The 22,584-nt window shown below is 38.9% G+C and overlaps 1 protein-coding gene across 1 annotated transcript in view; it reads left to right on the top strand.

Moving 5' to 3' along the window:
* Window positions 1-2,767: 2,767 nt before the first annotated feature.
* Window positions 2,768-22,584, top strand: part of LOC127448896 (protein MTSS 1-like) — a 77,734-nt gene continuing 57,917 nt past the window's right edge. The window contains exon 1 of the mRNA XM_051711830.1: window positions 2,768-3,481. Coding sequence (XP_051567790.1) covers window positions 3,410-3,481 — 72 coding nt within the window. The 5' untranslated portion in view covers window positions 2,768-3,409. The remainder of the gene's footprint in view (window positions 3,482-22,584) is intronic.

Below are 22,584 nucleotides of genomic sequence, written 5' to 3'. Positions count from 1 at the left end.
TTATCATTGCACAAAGATGCTTCCAAATATTTGATTTTAAAGAAGAAAAAAAAAAAAAACATAATAAAAGTTATAATTTACAATAATATAACCCTAAAAAGGGCAAGCATATTTCAACACACTAAGGCCCAAATAATATATTTCCATTCTTTTTTTCTTTCAATTTTATAACTTGTAGAAATCTTAAAAATAACAATGAAAAGATAGGAGCATTTGCGTTGAGGTCAGAAAAAGATTGTGAGTTGATGCCAGACTTCATATACAAAAATCAATATTTTAATATTTTGTAAAAAAATGTTAACGACTCACTCATTGCTCCTCAAGGGTTAAATATGTGCAATATATAAGCCTATGTAAAATTTGTCAACAAAAAAGTGTAATTATAGATGGGGTGATGAAGATTAAAGTTTATTAATCGGCCAATAAAAAAACCCTTATGGACTGACTACTATTCTGAATAATGGGGAAGACGTGTCCCTTTTTATGTCTATGATGATTACTTGAAAAATAAAAATAGTGGGCTGTATATACTATAAATACTATGCAGTAAGCAAAAGTACACCAGTATGGCAGTGAGAGCATTGCTCATGTTTTCTATGCAAACGCAACTACAGTTCTATTGTTTTTTCCATTAGATGGTAGCAAACTCTTGATTTAGGTGAAGTATATTTGTGCTAGCAGTGCAGTAGTGTTTAAATGCCCTTCACCAATACTGGTGCAATGGAATATTCTAATGCATTCGCATAGTTTAGTGATTTTGATTCTGTGATTTCAAACCAATATGGAAAATGTATGTAGATGTGAATTTATTTATTTGATTCAATGTCTTAATTTCATCCTATAACTAATCCTTACACATTATAACAACTATAACCATGACAACACTTAAAACGCTGACTTATACAGCTATATAGATCAAAATGTGTGCTATGTATGAACAGATAATGAATGCTGTGTGGAATGCACACCGTAGACTGCTGACAATGTGACCTCCCCTCTACCTGAGTGGACAGACAGGTGGCCACTAGAGGACGTGATGCTGAATTTATTATGGCTGTGTTGCTATGAGACTGCTGAGCTGAGAGGTGAACTCATTTTGTAATGTCAGGTAGCATCACAGGGGTTGGGCAAGATAACAATAATGCTGACTCATAGATGTGATGTGATTCTTTGAAAACCTATTCACTTACAGTACTTGTGTAAAAACAAATATAGGACAGAGGGGCCTAGTTCTGTGTATTCTGTTTTGTCTTTATAAAGCAAAGTAGGGTACAACGAGGCTAAAGGCCCGCTGGGGTAAAAGGCACTTTTGATTTTATCCAAAACATACCAACAAAAACTACAGCAGCACCTTCGTAAACACCTGATTGTCACTATGCACTGCACAATTTCCCTGATCCATGAGATCATCGCTTTCAGTGTCTTAGGATGATTTTGAGGTAATTTGATCTAATATTTTATCATTTTGTATATGTTGCAAACTTGTGTAGTTAATAAATAGCCCTGAAATTATGTCATTTCTTTTTAGACACTATACTTATATGTCATTTTCAGTTTTGTTCAAGTTGAACAAATAAGTGACAGGAAAGTGTTTGGGATAAAAAGCCCCCCTGTTACATGGGCTAAAGGCCTCCATAAAACACACTGTTTTTATTAGGTGATAGTAATAGATTTATTATGACAATTTTTCAAAGTAGGCTCACGTTGACTGATCCAATCACAATGGAGAATAATTTGTTTATAGAATAGTTGAGATTTTATGAAATGCCAAATGTGTTTTAAATGAAGAGGAAATGTTTATCCCTTTACTAATTTATTACTTATTTATTATTTTTAATAAGCATTATCTTAATTTGTTACTTAAAAAAAGGATCTTGTGGTCTGAATTAATTTTTTTTTTTTTTATAATCAAAACAAACTTCTATTATTATTTCTTTTCACGCAAATTATGTTGCTCCATCAATACTCAATAAATAGAAATGTATTTTTCTTCCCTATCTTGAGACACTTTTTGACCTGAAAAAAAAAAAAGCTAATTTTCCTTAAAGGTACACTCAGTATTTTTTCCCTCATTAAAAAAGTTTAACCCCTAAAGACATGAATGGTAATTTTGCAATATATGTAGGAAATCATGACCACTCACATTAAAATTAAGACTCCAGTCATATCAGTAACCTGATAAAAGCTGTTTTAGTGTTCGTGGAGAGGGTCCGCACATGGGGGCTGCCATATTACAATCACATGACCAGCCAAATACTACTGGCTTAATCTCAGTAACCATCCTGTTATTTGACACTTTCACTCATTGATTAAAATAATCATGGCTGACTGTGAATACTACATTTCTACTATGGCATCTGAAACTAAAAACTATTGATTTTGAATGATGCTGCACACAAGCCGCTACGTGTCAGTGTAAGTCCAAGATGACACAAAGACAAAAGTTGCTGAATGCACCTTTAAGGTGTGCCTTTCGCCCTGTTGTACTCTACATTTTAATTTACTTAGAAGAGAGGGTTTAGAAAGCTACAGGGAATGCAGGGAACGTTATTCACGACATTGCGTTTATTTGACTTTTATTTGGCCCTTTAATTCGATATACATAAAATAAATAAACGTTTACCTCTGTACAAGGGCAAAATATGCGAGGTTAACCGCGTATTAAAAGTAATGTTGACGGAAAAGCACGAAGATCACCGAAGTATTCAAGCCCCGCCCCTAGTTGACTTCGTATGCCAGCCTTTCCACACAAACGAGTTGGAAAGAGAGACATGAGTGAATAATGTTTACCACTCACGCTGCGGAATCTATGAGGAGTCGAAACTTTAGTCAGGTATTGCCTCATTAATTCGACCCGAAAAAGCTCAATTCAAGCTGCAATCTCTCGAAATCATCGCACTTGAGGATATACCCGCAGCTGCATCGATTGAATGAAATCATGAGGAATAAAAACACGAAGATTGTTGCGAGTTTTACTAACGTGACTATCGATCCTAGCTTTTGAAAACGCCGAGCCAGGTACTTCGGCGCAGACTTTTTTTTTTTTTTTGCGGGTGTACCTGTGCTTACGTGGCACTTAATTTATTTTTTATAGGGAGACCGGTTTAAAAATAACGATTTTTAGGTGTTTTGTCCACTTTTTTTATCGCGGCGATACGATGTATTTTCAGAGGTTTAGTAAGTTGCGTGGCTGGGACTAGTTTACTTGGGCTGGGCAGCCAATCAGCGTGAAACCGCAGTAACACTTACTATTTCTACTTTAATTTCATCCTCTTTTGATTTATTCCAACGATAACCTTCAAAAACAGCCTCGTACTGCACCCTTCAGATATTGACAGCAGGTTTCGAGGCGAGGTTTCATAAGGAAGAGAAGTGTCAAAGCTGTGTGTGTGTGTTTTTGGTTGGTAAAATGGATGCGGGAATAGAGAAGGAGTGCAGCGCTTTGGGAGGGCTCTTCCAAACCATCATGAACGATATGAAGGTGAGTCCCAATTAAAATAATACATCAGATGCTTTCACTTCATCCGAAGTTCATGGGTGGCTTTGGACTCTGTCTGTTAAAATGCTCAGATTAAGTAATTCTCCAGCTGTTGTGGAGGGTTGGCAACAGTTCTGTGGTTGGCCGGCTGCTGATAGATGTGTATGCAGCCGCCTTGTGATGTGTGTCCTCTTCAAATCACCATTTACTTCTGTGTAGGCTCCAGGGGTGTGGGGGGTTGAAAGAACCCCCCCAATAATCAGAACAAGCAAGTACAACCCTCCCTCCCAAATCTACGCCCTTGGTAGTCTCTGATGATCTTAGATGCAAATTCATGTAATAGTTTGACTACCGTAATTTATGTAAAATATTAGGAATTATTATGAATCCAGCTGTCACTGAATGATATATTAGTCTGAGGAGGGAATGTGTTATGTTTTGGATATGGTATCATTTTATTCTTGGAGTACAGTGTAAACATGGTATAGTAATCATACAGTACCATGGTATCACAGGCTGATAATATGTTATGTTCAAGCATGTACAAGTCAGAACAAATATTACGTTATTCCACATTTAAATTTCAAAAAGTACTATGGTACAGCCATGGTTGTTTGGGCATGTTACCATGGTAATACCATGCCTTTTTGGACACGTGCCAGAGCAATACCGTGGCTGTTTAGGCAGGTACCATGGAATTTTTAGAAGTTCCTTGGAGTGCCATGTAAATACTAGGTAAACAAAATTCACGGTTCGGTACGTACCTCGGTTTTGGGGTCATGGTTCAGTATGGTTTCGGTACAGCAGAGAAAACAAAGAATCTTTAAATTTATTTATTTTGAAAACAGTGGCTGATTGTGAAGGCTCATTTATGCATATTTCTTCAACGAACTTACAATACAAAACTTAAGAGCCTCTTATATGCACATTGAATAAAAACATAAATAATAATAAAAGTAAAAAAAGTGCAATTATAATAATTGTGACAAAATTAAGACATTAGCAGTGCAGATTTGTGTGTCTTTTGTTTTTCAGGAAAATCAGAATATCCATATTATCAGAGGAGAGGGTGGATCTGTTAGCATTGAGATGTCCGCTGTAGTTTTTTTTTTTTTTTTTTTTTTGGGTGTGGATTTTTTTCCCCTTTTTCACCCAATTTGGAATGCCCAATTCCCAGTGTGTTTTTAAGTCCTCGTGGTTGTGTAGTGATTCGCCTCAATCCCAGTTGCCACGTCTGAGACCATCAACCCGTGCATCTTATCACGTGGCTTGTTGAGCGAGTTGCCACGGAGACATAGCGTGTTTGGAGGCTTCACGCCATCCACCGCGGCATCCGCGCCCAACTCACCACGCGCCCCGCCGAGAACGAACCACATTATAGCGACCACGAGGAGGTTACCCCATGTGACTCTACCCTCCCTAGCAACCGGGCCAATTTGGTTGCTTAAGAGACCTGGCTGGAGTCAGGGTGGAGTCACCTGGAATTCGAACTAGCGAGTTAGCGAACTCCAGGGGTGGTAGCCAGCATCTTTTACCACTGACCTACCCAGGCCCCCAATGTCCGCTGTTGTTGAAATATTACTCCCAGTACCGCCGCTCCCTAAACATATATTATGCAGTCTGCGTAGGGCACCAACTCTCTAGGGGGGCACCATCATACCCAAGAGGGGCACTAGAAACTCCACCGGCTGCCCTTACTCGCATGTTATTCGTTCTTCAAGGACCTGGAAGCAGTCGCGAAACACAGTCAATCACCTCGCTCTCGCACTTTCTCACCGCGCCTTCCCAAATGCTCCCAAACAAAGATTTTAGAGACGGCGGTGGGTCTTTAATCTCTAGCTTATTTAAGTCTGATATAATATCGTTTATTTCCACCACAGTTGGGAAAGAGAGCGAGCTAGCGAATATAAACTTCACATGCATTTATATGATTCGCAGCTTCTAGTGTACTGTCTGGCCCGCTGTTCTGTTATGTTTTGGTTCATGCAATCCTGTGTTGCTCCGCAATCTTTTCTCATTTTAGTTTTACATGGTTTGTGTAGTTCGCTATATGTTGTTTTAATATCGGTTTCACGCATGCTAAGATATGTAATCATTTGTATGGCTGTGTGTACCGTACCGAAGGCCCTGTATCCGTTCAGTTCAGCGCGGATACATGTACCGTTGCAGCCCTACAAACCACTCCTTTTTATTTTTATTAACATTTTCCAAAGCTTCCCCAGCTTTTTCGTTTGTACTTTTATGTTGCTTTTTTTGTGGTACATTTATGGTCATTTTGGAGCTTGACAAACCCAGTCACATTTAATTTCAGTATATGTAAAAGATCGAACAGGATGTTCTTAAAAAATTCACCTTTTGTGTTAGAACAACACGAGGGTGAGTAAATAATGACAGTAAAAAAAAATTAAGTTAGGGGGAGAAAATATATATATATCCCTCACATTGTACACAGACAATATATATTAGTGCAAACTGAACTGCATTCACAGAAAAAGAAAAATGTAAATTCTTAAGTAATTAATGCGCATTCCTTTGCGGGCAACACTTGCTTCAAACCATAAAACATCAAGATGTTTAAGCACATAGATGTTAAGCTAGCTAACATCCCTGGCTACTAAACTGCACACATCTAATCTCATGTACATATTTGTCAAAAATATTGAAGGTGTAAGAACACAGGAGCATCAGATTTTTCAAATAAATGGCAGACTTTACACACCCCAGCCATGCTTCATTTAAAATCAATGACATTTCACTGCCTACGCTTTCACTGAGTGCTGTCTCTCTACTGGTTGACATTTCAAATGAGTGAGTTGCAGCTAGTCAGGTACTTTAAGTGCATTATTGTTGAGCTTTGTGGAAATTAGGCGCAATGTTGCACGTAATGTATTATGTCAGGGTGCGGATGTTAGTTCTATCCAAAATAAATTACCAAAATTGCTGATATACTGTGAATATTGGAAAGTCTAATCGTTTTTTTTACACTCTACATAGCCTAACTTTTGCCTGGAATCTGGGAAGGGCCGCTGTTGAAGACAGCATAGGCTTGTCTATTTACAAACATTCAACACACATAGCATTGGTTGATTTGGTTCTTGATTTAAGTGAAATAACTTGATTGCAATGCAAACTAAACTACAACTGTGCTAGGAAATGAACCCTACATCAATAGCAAATAAGAGCTGATCTTCAATTTACAAACTTCATTAGTTTACTGCTCAAAGCATCAGCACCTTAGTGCACACTAAAGTAAAAGCTGTTTATTTAGTATTAATAAGCCAAAATGTACCCTATGCCCTGCAGCTGTCTGTTTGGGAATCTTAACTTTACATGCATGCAAATGTATGCATGCACACACACACACACACACACACACACACACACACACACACACACACACACACACACACACACACACACATGGGGATATCCTGCGTCCTTCCCCCTTCCTGTGAGTTATGTGGCCTATTTCCACATTAACTACAGGCATACAAATGGATACCTATGACCTTGCCAAAAAACTGCTGGTCTATTCATTAGTTTCTGCTATTCAAAGACAGAAGCCTCAAGTTTTTAATTAAAACCTAATTATTGAAAAAGAGAATTTTTATGACTGATAAGCAACAGTCATTAAATATGAAGATGCAAGCTATTAAATGTCAATTGATATGTTCTCAATATATAGCCTACAGTGTATTGGTTTTACCAATTATATGCTGCCAATCATTGCTTTTTGGAACTATCGGATATCGGCAAATATCTATGCTGATTATGTTTTTTTATTCCTCTGTGTTCCTCTTTGGCCAGTGCTAGAGGATTCTACAGTTATATCAATTAACTGACAATATTCATATTTTTATTGGATAAATCTACAAAAAAAAAAAAAAAAAAAACACAGCAAACCTGGTAAATGGAAAAATAACTGAGATAAGTGAACAAGAAACAGAATCCCTCACACTGTATGTCTATACACACCTTTTGTCTGATTGTTGAAGGAGATGTTATGCAGTCTTGTACCACTTCTCAACAAATACCACAAAACTTGTCTATTGATGAAAGAAAAGCTTTGCCAGAGTTAAAGAAGGACTCAGATATTGTTATTAAACCTGCTGACAAAGGTGGAGCAATTGTGATTCAAGATGCACATAAATATTCTTTAAAGATTTTTTCACAATTGTCTAATGCCACTTTTTATCAGAAGTGATCCTCTGACCCTACGTTGACTTTTCAGAGAGAGATTTTTACATTTTTTAACAATGCAAAAGAACAAGGTAGGATTTCACAGAATGTATTTGATTTTCTTTATAGTCAACATCCGATTAGACCTGTTTTTTTATACTTTGCCAAAAATCCATAAACGATTGATTGATCCTCCTGGTGCCCGATTGTGGCCCAAACCAATTCTCTCTTATCTCCTTTGTCACAATATATCGATTACTTCATCAAGCCATTTGTTGATTCTTTGCCAGTGTATATTCGTGATTCAACTGATTTTATTAATAACATTTCTAATATACATGATTAACCAGAAATGTGTTTTTTTTTTCTTTTTCTTTTTCTTTTTTTTTTCTTTTTACCCCTTTTTCTCCCAATTTGGAATGCCCAATTCCCAATGTGCTTGTAAGTCCTCGTGGTCGCGTAGCGGAGGATGAATCCCATTTGCCTCCGTGTCTGAGACTATCAACCCACGCATCTTATCACGTGGCTTGTTGAGCGGGTTGCCACGGAGACGTATAGCAGGTGTGGAGGCTTCACGCCATCCACCGTGGCAACCACGCTCAACTTACCACGTGCCCCACCGAGAACGCCCCACATTATAGCGACCACGAGGAGGTTACCCCATGTGACTCTACCCTCCCTAGCAACCGGGCCAATTTGGTTGCTTAGGAGACCTGGCTGGAGTCACTCAGCACGCCCTGATTCGAACTAGCAAACATGTCACATGTCCTTAAGCATAATTATTTCAGTTTTGAGAATGATTTCTACCTGCAAAAGAGCGGAACTGTGATGGGTTCTATTTTTTCTCCCAACTATGCCAACCTTTATATTTGTTTTTAGAAATATTTTGTGTTTAATAATGATGTTAACCCATATTGTTCCAAAATCTTGAAATGGTATAGGTATATTGACGATGTGTTTTGTAATTTTTTTGGGCAATTAGAATGTAATGCATGAATTTGTCAATCTTCTGAATAGTTTTGATACAGATTTGGAGTTCAGTTTGGAGTACATCACTGAACGTGTCCATTTTCTTGATATGTGGGTCCAAAAGAGCGAGGGCAGTCTTTTTACAACATTACACAGAGACAGACAGAAGTTCACTCCTCTTTTGCTTTGAGCTTTCACCCTATTCCTTTAAAGAGGGGTCTCCCAAAAAGCCAATTTTTTAGAATAAGATGTTTGTATCGGAGATAATGCGGCAGAAAGTTCTCTCTCTCTGATGTCATTACATGTACCTCAACATATGTGGTTTATTTAATTCTTTGCCCTTGCGGGCCGGGGTATGTGGGAAAAACGTCTAGACAACTTGTACAACGCATCAGAGAACATAAAAGATCAATTAGACGAAAGGATATGAATTATCCAGTTGCGGTTCATTTTACTAATTTTAATCATGATGTTTCAACTTAACGATTCATTGGGATTGAAACGGTAAAGGGTGCCACCTAGAGGTGGAGATATAGACCGTATACTACAGAGACGTGAAATCTTTTAGATTTACTCTCTCCAAACGTTAGCTCCAGTGGGCCTTGATGATGAGCTTCCTTTTAATGTTATACTGTGATGATGAAATTGAGATGTATACAGAATGATTAGCAAATTTATACTATGCAGCTGAAATGTAATTTTTATATGTTTTGTAAACAAATGTATTTGTAATTGTGTTTTATGTGCAATCTTGATGATGAATAGTTGGATTCAGGGAATTATACTGTATAGCCTTCTTTATTGTTTTTGACTTTAGTTATTGTTTTCATGAATTTGTTGATTTCCTGATTTGATGTGGTATCTTCAGATGTAATGTCTGTTTGGAATGTCCACTATTGTATTCCTCTCTTTTGTCTTTCTAATTGAGTTAAAAAAGGGATTGTCATTGGCCATGATGGCTTGTAATTGATCTTGATTGGCTGCTCCATATTTTAAATACGCATGTGATGCACTCTTTTTCAAATACCTGATGAAGGTGCCAGATGGGCTGGTTTGAGTATTTCTGTAACTGCTGATCTCCTTGGATTTTCACGCACAACAGTCTCTAGAATTTACTCCGAATGGTGCCAAAAACAAAAAACATCCAGTGAGCGGCAGTTCTGAGGGCAGAAAAGCCTTGTTGATGAGAGAGGTCAACAGAGAATGGTCACAATTGTGGTGAGAAGAACAGCATCTCAGAATGCTCTTCTGAGATGCGGGTTGGCACTGTTTTGGCGGCACGAGGGGGACCTACACAATATTAGGCAGGTGGTTTTAATGTTGTGGCTGATCGGTGTAAATGGCTATAAGCTGGAGTCTCACACCAAACTCTTAACATCTCTGAGTCTGTAAATTTAAGGCCTTTCAGGACAGTAAACTTGAATGTTTTGAAATGTTGATGATCATGTGAAAACCAGGATGGACTTGTGGTTTTGCTCTGTGGCATTTCACCTCTCTGAAATAAGTCTATACTCCGGCGCATAAATGTAAATTGAGCTTTCATAAGAGTAATAATCTAGGTATTTTAATATCAAGAACTAAAGCCTGACTCATATATTGTGCCATGCTTACAACAGGACATGACATTCACTCAGTAACTTCCTGCTCACCTGTGCACGCACACAAACACACGAACACACCCAAATGCATTTTAGTATATTTTCTCCAAAGCTCATGATTATTAGTCTTATGTCCAGAGCTTTTATGATGAACAACAACAGGCACTAGCACTGTTTGGATTCATAATAATGGTCGACAGATAAGGGTTTTTCAATGGCTGATACTGTTATCTATAAGGCATGATGGCCAATGTAAATTCCAACGAACATAATACAAATTAACAAAAGCAAATCAGATGTACACAAAAATTCTCAAGTGAAACAAACATTTATTTTAGGCAATATTTGCTCAGATTTGCAGAAATTGCGATAGAAAAAAACTTGAAAAAGTGTTGACTATCCATTTACAAATCTATTGGTTGATTTTGGAACTGACAAAAAATATAAGTTAACACTTGTTAATCGGCCAAGGGAGCACGGTTAACAACATATGGCGATAATCTCAAAATGGCCAAATATCGTCCGAATATATCAGCCAGGCTGATATATCGGTCATTCACTAATTCACAATGCTAAAATACACTCTAAAATATATTAAAATACATTGTCCAATTCTTGTTTCTCACTGTTCTTCATAAAGGGTGCCTAAAAGAAGGCAACTTCCCATTCAGACAGAGTCATGGATGTTGCACCAGGGTCGCTGCTGCTGCTGCTGGTTAGAGATAAGGGCATCATGTTTCACATGACGCTGCTGAGACTATTAACTAGTCCTGTCTTCTGACACATGAAATTCAGCTGTCATAAAATGATGCCACATTTCAGATGGACTGATCGATTTTGTCATCCAGGCCTAACTGCCCTTATAAAAATAATGTGGTGGTATCCCTTTAATACATACAATGGTTCTGAATGATTACCATATTCATGTACCATAGTATTTACTAGGGGTGTAACGGTTCTCGGTAAAAAAAAAAGCCAACCACGGTTCAGTAAGCATTTGCTCCGCGGTTCATCTCTAGTTTAATAACGCATCTGGATCATACAGTTTGGTGAAGAAAATAGGAGCCACTACATCATTTAAGGCAAAAGTATACATCTGCAGAGCCGCAGAGCAGTGTGTTTAGTGTATAATCAGCTGTGAACTCTCATATGACTGTTTTCACCGTTGCAGCTCGGAGTTTTCAGCTTGTTAGTCGCGGGAAGCTTGATATAACGAACTCTTCACAAACAGGAAGAACTTCAAATGTCTTTCAAAATAAAAGCCCTACTGAAATAGGGGGCCTGGGTAGTTCAGTGGTAAAAGACGCTGGCTACCACCCCTGGAGTTCGCTAGTTCGTGTACTGAGTGACTCCAGCCAGGTCTCCTAAGCAACCAAATTGGCCTGGTTGCTAGGGAGGTTAGAATCACATGGGGTAACCTCCTCGTGATCGCTATAATGTGGTTCGTTCTCGGTGGGGCGTGTGGTGAGTTGTGCGTGGATGCCGCGGTGGGTGGCGTGAAGCCTCCACACGCGCTATGTCTCCGTGGCAACATGCTCAACAAGCCACGTGATAAGATGCGCGGGTTGACGATCTCAGATGCGGAGGCAGCTGGGATTCGTCCTCCGCCACCCGGACGGAGGCGATTCACTACGTGACCACGAGGACTTAAAAGCACATTGGGAATTGGCCATTCCAAATTGGGAGAAAAAGGGAACCCCCCCAAAAAAAGTCCCGCTGAAATAAGAGCTCCGGATGCGTGAAATTGAAGACATTATGACAATTTGTTTTTACTACTGTATAAAAGTGTAATAATCAGTGTAGTCACAATAATACTCATAATAACAATAATATAATATTAAAAGGTTATATTATTAATATTATTATCTCTATGCAATCTGTCTGCACGCGTCCACAAGCCCGCAACGCCGGACCCGTATTAACGCGTGTTGGTCGAAGAATAGATTAAATGGGTGTCAAACTCAATTTCAGCCTGGGCCACATCAGGGTTTATTTGTGCCCTCAAAGTGCCTGTTGAAAATGTGGCACCAGCACCTGCTTTGGTAGCACCCATGCAAATAATATTACATGTTATGTGCATTGAAATGAATGATAACACAGAACTTGCAAATTCATGAAACAGCTCTCAAAGGCCCAAAAGCAATTTTTTTATATTTTTTTTTTATTGAATATAGAAAAACAAAACGTATATACACAGAATCAACAGTTAACCCCCACTATTACCCCTCCCAATACCCAACCCCACCCTGGCCCCCAACAACATCCCAGTGGTCATACTTGATTATAGACACAAAAAAATAAATAGAAATAAAATTAATAATAATAATCACACATCCAGCAACGTCAGGTGTCCACACCATTTCGCCTAATTTTTATATGGCTAAATTGAAATATTCTGACAGTGTGATTAAGTTGGGTCTTCTTTACAGATTCCTTTCATCAGGCTCCTACTAATTAAACTATAGTCATCTCTTGGTATTTCTGAAGGCAAACAAAACAACTTACATCTTCCATTACCAGAGTACAGATTATGCACAGATGGGAAACTGATAGCTTGGTCCATAATTATGAAAATGCACCTAGTTCTTCCATAGTATTCATAGTTTAACAATGATATTTTTAATAGTTCATGGTAACAATGTAAAACCATGCATGGCTCCTCACTACCATGGTTAGTAACTATGGTTTTTTATATATAAAGAACTATGGCATTTTAGTAATGAAAAAACAACAGTCTAAATACATTTAGAAAGTTTTTCTGCCACAACTACCATAGGTAATACAGTACAGTTAGTGTTACTACAGAAAAGCCATGGTACATTTTTGTAAGCGTTGTGATCTGTAAATTGAAAAGCCTTCTAATTTATGTTTTCTTTGTCAGTGCTGTTTGTTTTAAAGTATAGTTTCATAGACATACGTTTTGCAACGGACAATTCTGTACCGCATTCAAACGGGTTTTGCGATCCCCACCGCGCATCTCACTGTTACACAAGTGCATTTAAAATAGTCTGTGTGGTTGAGACCAGTTCGCGCATTACCACACCTGCTCAGCCCTCGTGCTGCTAACTGACGAGGTAGTGCTGTTTCATTCCGCTTTTGAAGTGAGCAAAATGCACTCCAAAACATACAGATGACAGGGTAAGGCTCATTTATATTCACAAGGAAAGCACTTAATGATTGTTCAGTGAAACGTTGCGATCCGTTGCCATCCTACGTTTCAGAAATGAGCTCGCGGGCCACTTGAAATGAAGCGAGTTTGACACGTGTTGTTATGCGGTTACATCATTGTGTGTATATTAGTGTTTGGTGTATGTGGTGGGGTCTCTTTCGCAGTGTAGAAAGCGCACAGCTGACGGATGTTGGCAAGCGTTATGTTGTGTCAAGAATATTAAATGAACAATGTGATATCCCAACAGCGCCACTGCAAAATGCATATAGTGGAAACACTGGATACATCTATGCTGCCTTCAAAAAGTTATCAGATGAAGGTATATCAGTAGACAGTGTGCGACACAAACATTGGATACGGATGTGCCTTGATCAATTCGAGCCTCCGTCCTGGTTTTGGACGCAGCCCAGAACTGTCTGATGCAGTCACACAGTTAACAGCATCAAAGATTCTCACAATTGCTCTTAGCTAAATGTACAAATAAATGTAGTGTTTTGTAAGCTCACAATAGCACACTGTTTATTTTACATTTTTAATTTAAACCACAAAAGAATGCCAAGCCGTTGTGCTCCGTATTGCAATTGTGAATTGTTTTGAACATTTTTAATAATAATTTTTGATACTTATTCATAGACATTGGTTCACAAATATAAGTGTGAAATATAGATCGATTAGCACACTCATACTAAGGATGACAGGGTCGATTTGTGTCAGACTAACAGTGTAAACCGCATCTCAAATGAGCCCCAGCTCACCTCACTGCATTTTCAAAGCTCTCACATAAGAAATGCACATTGCACGAACATTGAGAAGTTTCGCCATCGACTGAAAGCCTGTCCCTCTGTCAGCATCTCCGAGAAATTGTGCAGTCTTGAACACTCACTGACCGGTATCAACTTTGAAGTGCTCGTCTTCCGAGAATGTCACCTGGTGTCATGAATAATCATGAGATAGTGTCTTCTCATTGGATAAGGCCGTGCAGTTTCATGAATAATTATGAGACACTGATGACGCGATGATGTGACGTTGACTCGTTGTTGATTTTAAACTTGGAAGATGAAAATAGCGCAGAAAATCCCTAAATGAACCACTTTCCTCCTAAAATTGAAATGAATGGATCCTAACATTGTCTTCTATAATTTGCAACACATACACTATATTGCCAAAAGTATTCGCTCATCTGCCTTTAGACGCATATGAATTTAAGTGACATCCCATTCCTAATCCATAGGGTTTAATATGACGTCGGCCCACCCTTTGCAGCTATAACAGCTTCAACTCTTCTGGGAAGGCTTTCCACAAGGTTTAGGAGTGCGTTATGGGAATTTTTGACCATTCTTCCAGAAGTGCATTTGTGAGGTCAGACACTGATGTTGGACGAGAAGGCCTGGCTCGCAGTCTTCGCTCTAATTCATCCCAAAGGTGCTCTATCGGGTTGAGGTCAGGACTCTGTGCAGGCCAGTCAAGTTCTTCCACACCAAACTCGCTCATCCATGTCTTTATGGACCTTGCTTTGGACACTGGTGCGCAGTCATGTTGGAACAGGAAGGGGCCATCCCCAAACTGTTCCCACAAAGTTGGGAGCATGGAATTGTCCAAAATCTCTTGGTATGCTGAAGCATTCAGAGTTCCTTTCACTGGAACTAAGGGGCCAAGCCCAGCTCCTGAAAAACAACCCCACACCATAATCCCCCCTCCACCAAACTTCACAGTTGGCACAATGCAGTCAGACAAGTACCGTTCTCCTGGCAACCGCCAAACCCAGACTCGTCCATCAGATTGCCAGATGGAGAAGCGTGATTCGTCACTCCAGAGAACGCGTCTCCACTGCTCTAGAGTCCAGTGGCGGCGTGCTTTACACCACTGCATCCGACGCTTTGCATTGCGCTTGGATGCAGCTGCTCGGCCATGGAAACCCATTCCATGAAGCTCTCTACGCACTGTTCTTGAGCTAATCTGAAGGCCACATGAACTTTGGAGGTCTGTAGCGATTGACTCTATGCGCCCTATGCGCCTCAGAATCCGCTGACCCCGCTCTGTCATTTTATGTGGCCTACCACTTCGTGGCTGAGTTGCTGTCATTCCCAATCGCTTCCACTTTGTTATAATACCACTGACAGTTGACTGTGGATTATTTAGTAGCGAGGAAATTTCATGACTGGACTTGTTGCACAGGTGGCATCCTATCACAGTACCACGCTGGAATTCACTGAGCTCCTGAGAGCGGCCCATTCTTTCACAAATGTTTGTAGAAGCAGTCTGCATGCCTAGGTGCTTCATTTTATACACCTGTGGCCATGGAAGTGATTGGAACACCTGAATTCAATTATTTGGATAGGTGAGCGAATACTTTTGGCAATATAGTGTACATATCTGTTAACATCTCAGAAAATGTAGTTTAGTGTTTCATGACCCGTTAATGTCAAACCAAAATAATCAAACTGTCACTGCCTGTATATGCGCTCTGCCAAGGAAGGTTCACATTTCTGTGATGCAGCGAATGTATGTATTGTTGTGTGTGGAGTTAAAACAGGCATTACATGCTGCGGTTAACAGCCTCTTTGAGGTGCTTTGATTTTTTTAAATGGTTTAAAATCAAACGCCATTGAACTTGCCCAACTGTTGTATGTAAAAATGCACACCAGAGCAAAAGGGAAAAATCAGTTTATCGTTTATCAAGCGCTGAAATTTAGCTGGAATCATGTTTAATGGCATTGCAAGTTGAACTTCTTCTGAATGTATCACAACAAATGAAATGCAACGCAGGTGTTTCGAGATGCGTTTATAAAAATTTAAAGTTCTTAACTATACATGCTGTCTAAAAATGTGGTGATCTTGCCTGAGATGCTGAAAGAAAAAAACAGTGAGATTCGGCTCAAGTCAAAGACGTTCATCCATCGTGTGTTAAGGCAATATAGATAAACAGCACAGATGCTCACAAAAGCATGTTTGAACAGCCCCTAACTCACCCTATATTGAAAAACTGACGAAAACCCGACGGTTTGTCAGAACTTGTCAAGTTGGGGTTGGGTTCAAGACTTCTATTGCACATGTAGAATAATTGAATAGCACGTTGAATGGTTAAACAGTTAACCGGTTATCTGTACACATTCCTAGTTTATAGGATAATGTTTTTAATTGAAAGTGTCATAAAAAGCAAAGTGACATGAAAAACACAATTCACTGCTTTTTGTGGTGCTTCTATGACACTTTCTCACACTCGAACATGTCGATTCGCATGCTCTTCAGGACTCATACCCTGGAGCTATTGTGCTAATTTGATCGCAGTAAAACAAGTTTCTAAATGTAGTTAGTTATGTAATGTGAATGTTATATTATATCATCTTAGTGCTTCATGTCATAAGATAGCTTTGTGTGAGGAACAGGGTCAAAAAGTAAGTGTTTATGAACTGTTTTACTCTGTGTAAAAGTGAATAAAAGTCATTGCTGTTGTAGCACCTCTTGTGTTCATTTCACTAGAAAAGCTATTTTACAGCTTCAGAGGATTTGTAAAATAGCGGACGATTGATATGAACCAATTTTATGATACTTAAATGGTGCTTTCTTCTCATTTCAGAGCTTGACAGCGCCCATGCATATTCACTTTCATTACACTTTCATTACATTGACTTAGGAGCTATTGGCTCCTAAACTGAAAGATTAAGGAGCCAAATGGTTGTTTTCAGTCACCAAATCACAGATTTGCTCAATTTAGATTGCTGTTCAGAAACAAGATAGAAATCCGAAGAAAAGACAGCTGATAACCCATTCATCGAAGGTTTAATAACAGTATATGTAGTTGAGAAGATAAGTTTGCATTCCCTTTTGTCTCATAAATGTTCACACTCCTTTCAATTTTTTGTAATTTTATTTAGTACTGCTCTTCAGAATCTACATATTTACATATAGTATGCATATAGTAGTGTTGTCTTCTTGAGCATCAATGAATGTTTGCACCTTGTGTAACAGCCACAGGTGTGGGAAATTAACCTTTAATTTCCATTTAAACCTGTGTGTGTCACCTTGTGTGTCTGTAACAAGGCCAAATATTCAAGGGTATGTAAACTTTTGATCAGGGCCATTTGGGTGATTTCTGTTATCATTATGATTTAAAAAGGAGCCAAACAACTATGTGATGATAAATGGCTTCATATGATCACTATATGTGTGTGTGTGTGTGTGTGTGTGTGTGTGTGTGTGTGTGATATATATATATATATATATATAGTAGTATATATATATATATATATATATATATATATATATATATATATATATATATATCTATCTATATCCATGGCTGAATCACACCATGCTGATATTCAGTACACTTGCTTATGTGATATTGCTTACAGATAATAATACTAATAATATAACCATTGAATATTATATTATTGTTATTATGAGTATTAGTGCGCCTAATACTCATAATTTTTTATACAGTAGTAATATTTTTCTGTCGTAATGTCTTCAATTTCACGCAGTAAGTTGAATAGAGCTCTTATTTCAGCGGGACTTTTATTTTGAAAGACCTTTTGAAGTTTTTCCTGTTTTTGAAGGGTTCATTATATCAAGCTTCCCACGACTTGAGTTGAAATCTCTGAGCTGCAACAGTTTAAACGGTTCGCAGAGTTCACAGCCGATTATACACTAAACACACTGCTCTGCAGATGGATACTATTGGACACACTGCATGAAAATCAAGCATTAGTAGTGTGTGTTGCAATTGTGTGCGCACCTGCTTGTGTGTGTGTGTGTGTGTGTGTGTGTGAAGGAGATGACAGAGCAGAACGGGGCATCTCATTTGTTCTGTGGCGCACATGTGACAGTATATTATTTCATTAAATGACATCCTTCTGCTGTTTAAAGGTCACACTTGGCCATATCGAGACCTTTTTTTTAATTATTATTTTCAAATCGTTTTTGATTTCATCTCAAAACTCTCACATTACATTACATTTTGCTGATGACAGCATAATTTAATATGGTATTGAAATGAACAACAAGATGATATTGTACCGTTTTACATTTTTTTTCACGATATTTTGTTAGTACCGGTATACCGCGCAACCCTATTTGGGAAGCTAATGATTTCTGGCTCCCCCGTTTGGGATGACGGCAGCCTACAGCTGAGGAGCTGCCAGTGCACATTCCTGCTTCAGGACACAATGTCCTGAAAATCATCAACAATGAATTTCATTATTGATTAGTTGGATCAATGCGGGTGAGCATGGAGAAGTTCCATCAGTGACGTCACTTTACAGCCTAGTGAAAAATGTGTTGCATGATAACTTGCTTGGAAAACGACAGAGACAAGATGAATCTGAAAAAACACGACCCAAGTTTGTCCAGCACATGAGAGCACTTTATAAACCCTTCAAAGAAGATCAAAATAAGCATAGTGGACTGGTTGCTACATCAGGTTTGTTGACAGAGCGATTGTACTGTTTGATGTGCTTAAGAGTTGTTTCTCTCCAGCTTACATCTCCATAACTTACATATTACTGCTATTTTCTATGTTTTATAATGTTGTCTATACATGTTTAGGGCCCTATGAAATCAGTTGTATTTATTTTTTTGGGTGAACTAACCCTTAAAGTGCAGAAGTTTGCATATTCCTTTTTGTTTTATAAGTTTTCAAACCCCTTTCAGAATTTATACAAATATAAGAGATAAACGATGATATTTTTGATGCAGTATTGCCCTTCAAAAGCTACATAACACAAAATTTAAGCTATATACACAAATCATCCTGTTCAAAAGTTTACATCCCCTTGGTTCTTCTTGTGTTGCCTTCTTGAGCATCAATGAATGTTTGGATTTTTTGTTATAGTTGTGTTTTAGTCCATTATTTGCCCTAAATGTCAAAAGCTGGATGTCAGTATCATATAGCCACGGTTGGGAAGAACTCAAATGTACAGAAGATGCTGGGAAACCAAATAATCTACAGTAGTTGGGGGAGTTTTCTTAAGAAAAATGGGGAACGTCACAGCTCAGGACAAAGAAGGAACTCATGAACAGTTATTACACAAACAGTCATTGATCATGGAGAAGCAACACCATATTAAGAACTAATGGAACGTAAACTTTTGAACAGGATCATTTGTGTATATTCAGTTACTATTTTGTCTTGTGGAATATACAGTATGTGAGTATCTGTTATGTCAAATAGCTTCTCCAGGGCAGTACTAATTAAAAACTAAATGCAATTTTTAAAAACAATAACGCATTGTTTCGCATTGACACACACACGTGTCCCGGTTTGAGACTTTAAAAGTCTGGTCAACCTGCATTTAAGTCATTTTAAAGTGAAGAGTAGGCCTAAATTCTGCACCACACAGTTTAGATTATATCGCTAGATATTTATTGAACAGTATACAGTAGGCGGCGGTATGTGCTGCTTCATCTGTCAGTAAGTGACACAGCAGTTTCGTAGAGTAGAATTTATCTGATACAATGGGTCTGATCAGAAGGTAAATTTATTTCCAAATTCTGGTGATTGGGAACAGAGGTATTCAAGCCATAAGATACTTTTTGTAAAATTAGTTAAAGTAATGGAGATCTATTGAAAGTTGCATTTTTAAACATTGAAGTGTTTCTGTAAATATGACTGTTTATGTGCTCCCCTAGACCTTTACATTTATAGAACATATTGACGTATTGTGTTCCCTTCAATTTGTTCTTAAAATGTTCTTTAGTTTGTCTTGAAGTCTTAAATTTAGCTTCAGAAAACGTGCAGAAACCCTGTATATAGTGTAATTTATTTTTGTATCATTTTTTTCAATTTCACGCATCTAGTTAAATGGAGCTTTTATTTTGCTGTTTAAATGAAAAACCGGATATTTTCGACAACTTCACACCTCTGGAAAAGTAGTTCTCCATGTGGGCTGATGTGCTTTTAAAAAGGCTGTGATTAATTATATATATTTTAGGGCTGGGCGATATCACAATATACTGTATATCTTAGAGAGTAGATACAGTGTCAATTGCTAGAGATTTTGCTATATCGTGTATATCGCGATATGTAAATATCCATGTGCGCGACGTGTGCGTAGTTATCAGTGGAAACGGCTTCGCGTGAGGCTGAGAGGGAATACATTTTGGCCGGTTCGCTAAAGGAATTCACTAAATTGGAATTCACTAGTTGCTGAACGCAATTTGCACATGCAATTCCGATCTTGCAGATGATTCTAAGCTATATATAGCCAAAGATGCAGCAGACCATGTGGTCTGACACACTCTGCTGTTCAGCGTCACTGTGATCCAGACACCTGGACCATCTCTTTAAAGGAATAGTTCATCCAAAAATGAAAATTCTCTCATCATTTACTCACCCTCATGCCATCCCAAATGTGTTTGTCTTTCTTTCCTCTGCTGAACACAAATAAAGATTTTTAGAAGAATTTCTCAGCTCTTTTGGTCCATACAATGAATGGTTGTGAATGGGTGCCAAAATTTTGAAGCTCCAAAAATCACATAAGTCAGCATAAAAGTAATCCATAAGACTCCAGTGGTTAAATCAATATCTTTAGAATCGATATGATAGTTGTGGGTGAGAAACAGATCACTTGCACATTCTTCATGCAAATAATTACTTAAATATTGATCTGTTTCTCACCCACACCTATCATATCGCTTCAGAATATATGGATTAAAACACTGGAGTTGTATGGATTACTTTTATGTGCTTTTTGGAGCGTCAACATTTTGAACTTAAAATGAACTTAAAACAACATAAAACATAAAGACACACAGACGCACACAACGCGGCCGCTTGCATCTCTCTCTCTCTTGAACTGGCGCCTCCGGCTCATCTTTATCCCCCTCCCGGCTGATTAGCCCAATTTAGGGCCGGTCGTGTGTCCTCACGGCCCGGCCCCACCCTCCTCCTCATCACACTCCTCCATCACCCGGAAACCCCTGGCATGACACACACCTTCCCCACCCTTCCTGGCGTTGCCCTCCTGGAGGGGAGGGAAAGGGGAGAGGGAAAGAGCGAGGTGGAGCGACAGAGAGAGAGAGAGAGAGAGAGAGAAAGGAAAACTTGCTCGCCGGTTCCCGTACACACTGTCGCCCGGTCCTCAACTGCTCCTCCGCCCTCTGCCGGACAACAGCTCGCTCCATCCCCGGTGGACTGCAGCGAGCCCTCCGCGGACAGAACCTGGCAGACGGAACCGCTCCTCTCCTCCTCGGCAGACGGCAGCGGTTCCTCTGGTTCTCGTCGACCAGCAGTGACCCCTCCATCCCCAGGCAGACGGCCACGGCTGCTCCTTTGGCGGATGGCAGCAGCAAGGACTCCGCGACAATGCATCCCTCCTCCCTCCCGGGTTTCGGCACCAATGTAACAGGGTAAGGGATGGGCAAGGAGGTGGCGGGAACAGGCTGAACAGTCAACGTAAAGTTTAATGTCATAAATGAACTTAAATCAACTTAAACACAAACACATGGACACACACACACACACACACACACACACACACACAAAGAGGCTGCATGTGGCTCTCTCTCTCGAACTGGCGTCTCCGGCTTGTCTTTATCCCCCTCCCGGCTGATTAGCCCGATTCAGGGCTGGCCGTGTGTCCTCACGGCCTGGCCCTGCCCTCCTCCTCGTCACAATTATATATTAAAATAGGGATATATGATTTCCTTTTAAGGGTTTAAAACCTATAAATGACATGAAAAATAATGTTTTAAATATCAGAATATTTCTAAATACTTCAAATTTGTCTCTTTCTGGTCAACTTCAGTCTTTGTCAATATTACATTTACACTGTTGTTTTTGGAACTCAAATATTTTATATTTTAAAAACAATTATATAGTTTGTTTTGTATATTTAATTGTATTTTATATTATATTATGCAATAGTAATATATTTCTGTCCTAATTTCTTCATTTTACACGTTTTTTTAATGCACTTTGTTTTAACACATGAGCCGTTATTTCTCATGAAGCAAAAACATTGATCATTTATCACTCCACAGAAATAGAGGAAGTGTTTGTCTCCTCTTTGTCACTGCGTGTCATTAACACACACTGCGTGTATGAACGCTATGACCAGAAACATTTGCCATTACACGATCGTTTAAAGTGAAACCTGAGGGCTTTGCATTCACTATCAAAGTTTATATTTGTTCGTTTATATTTTCTTGGGAGGTTGGCACGAGTCTCTGCTAACAGCGCGCACATCAGA

The sequence above is a fragment of the Myxocyprinus asiaticus genome, chromosome 12, assembly GCF_019703515.2.
Source record: "Myxocyprinus asiaticus isolate MX2 ecotype Aquarium Trade chromosome 12, UBuf_Myxa_2, whole genome shotgun sequence".
NCBI classification, from domain to species: Eukaryota; Metazoa; Chordata; class Actinopteri; order Cypriniformes; family Catostomidae; genus Myxocyprinus; species Myxocyprinus asiaticus.
The sequence above is the reverse complement of the archived record's forward strand: the minus strand, read 5'-3'. Positions and strand labels throughout refer to the sequence as shown.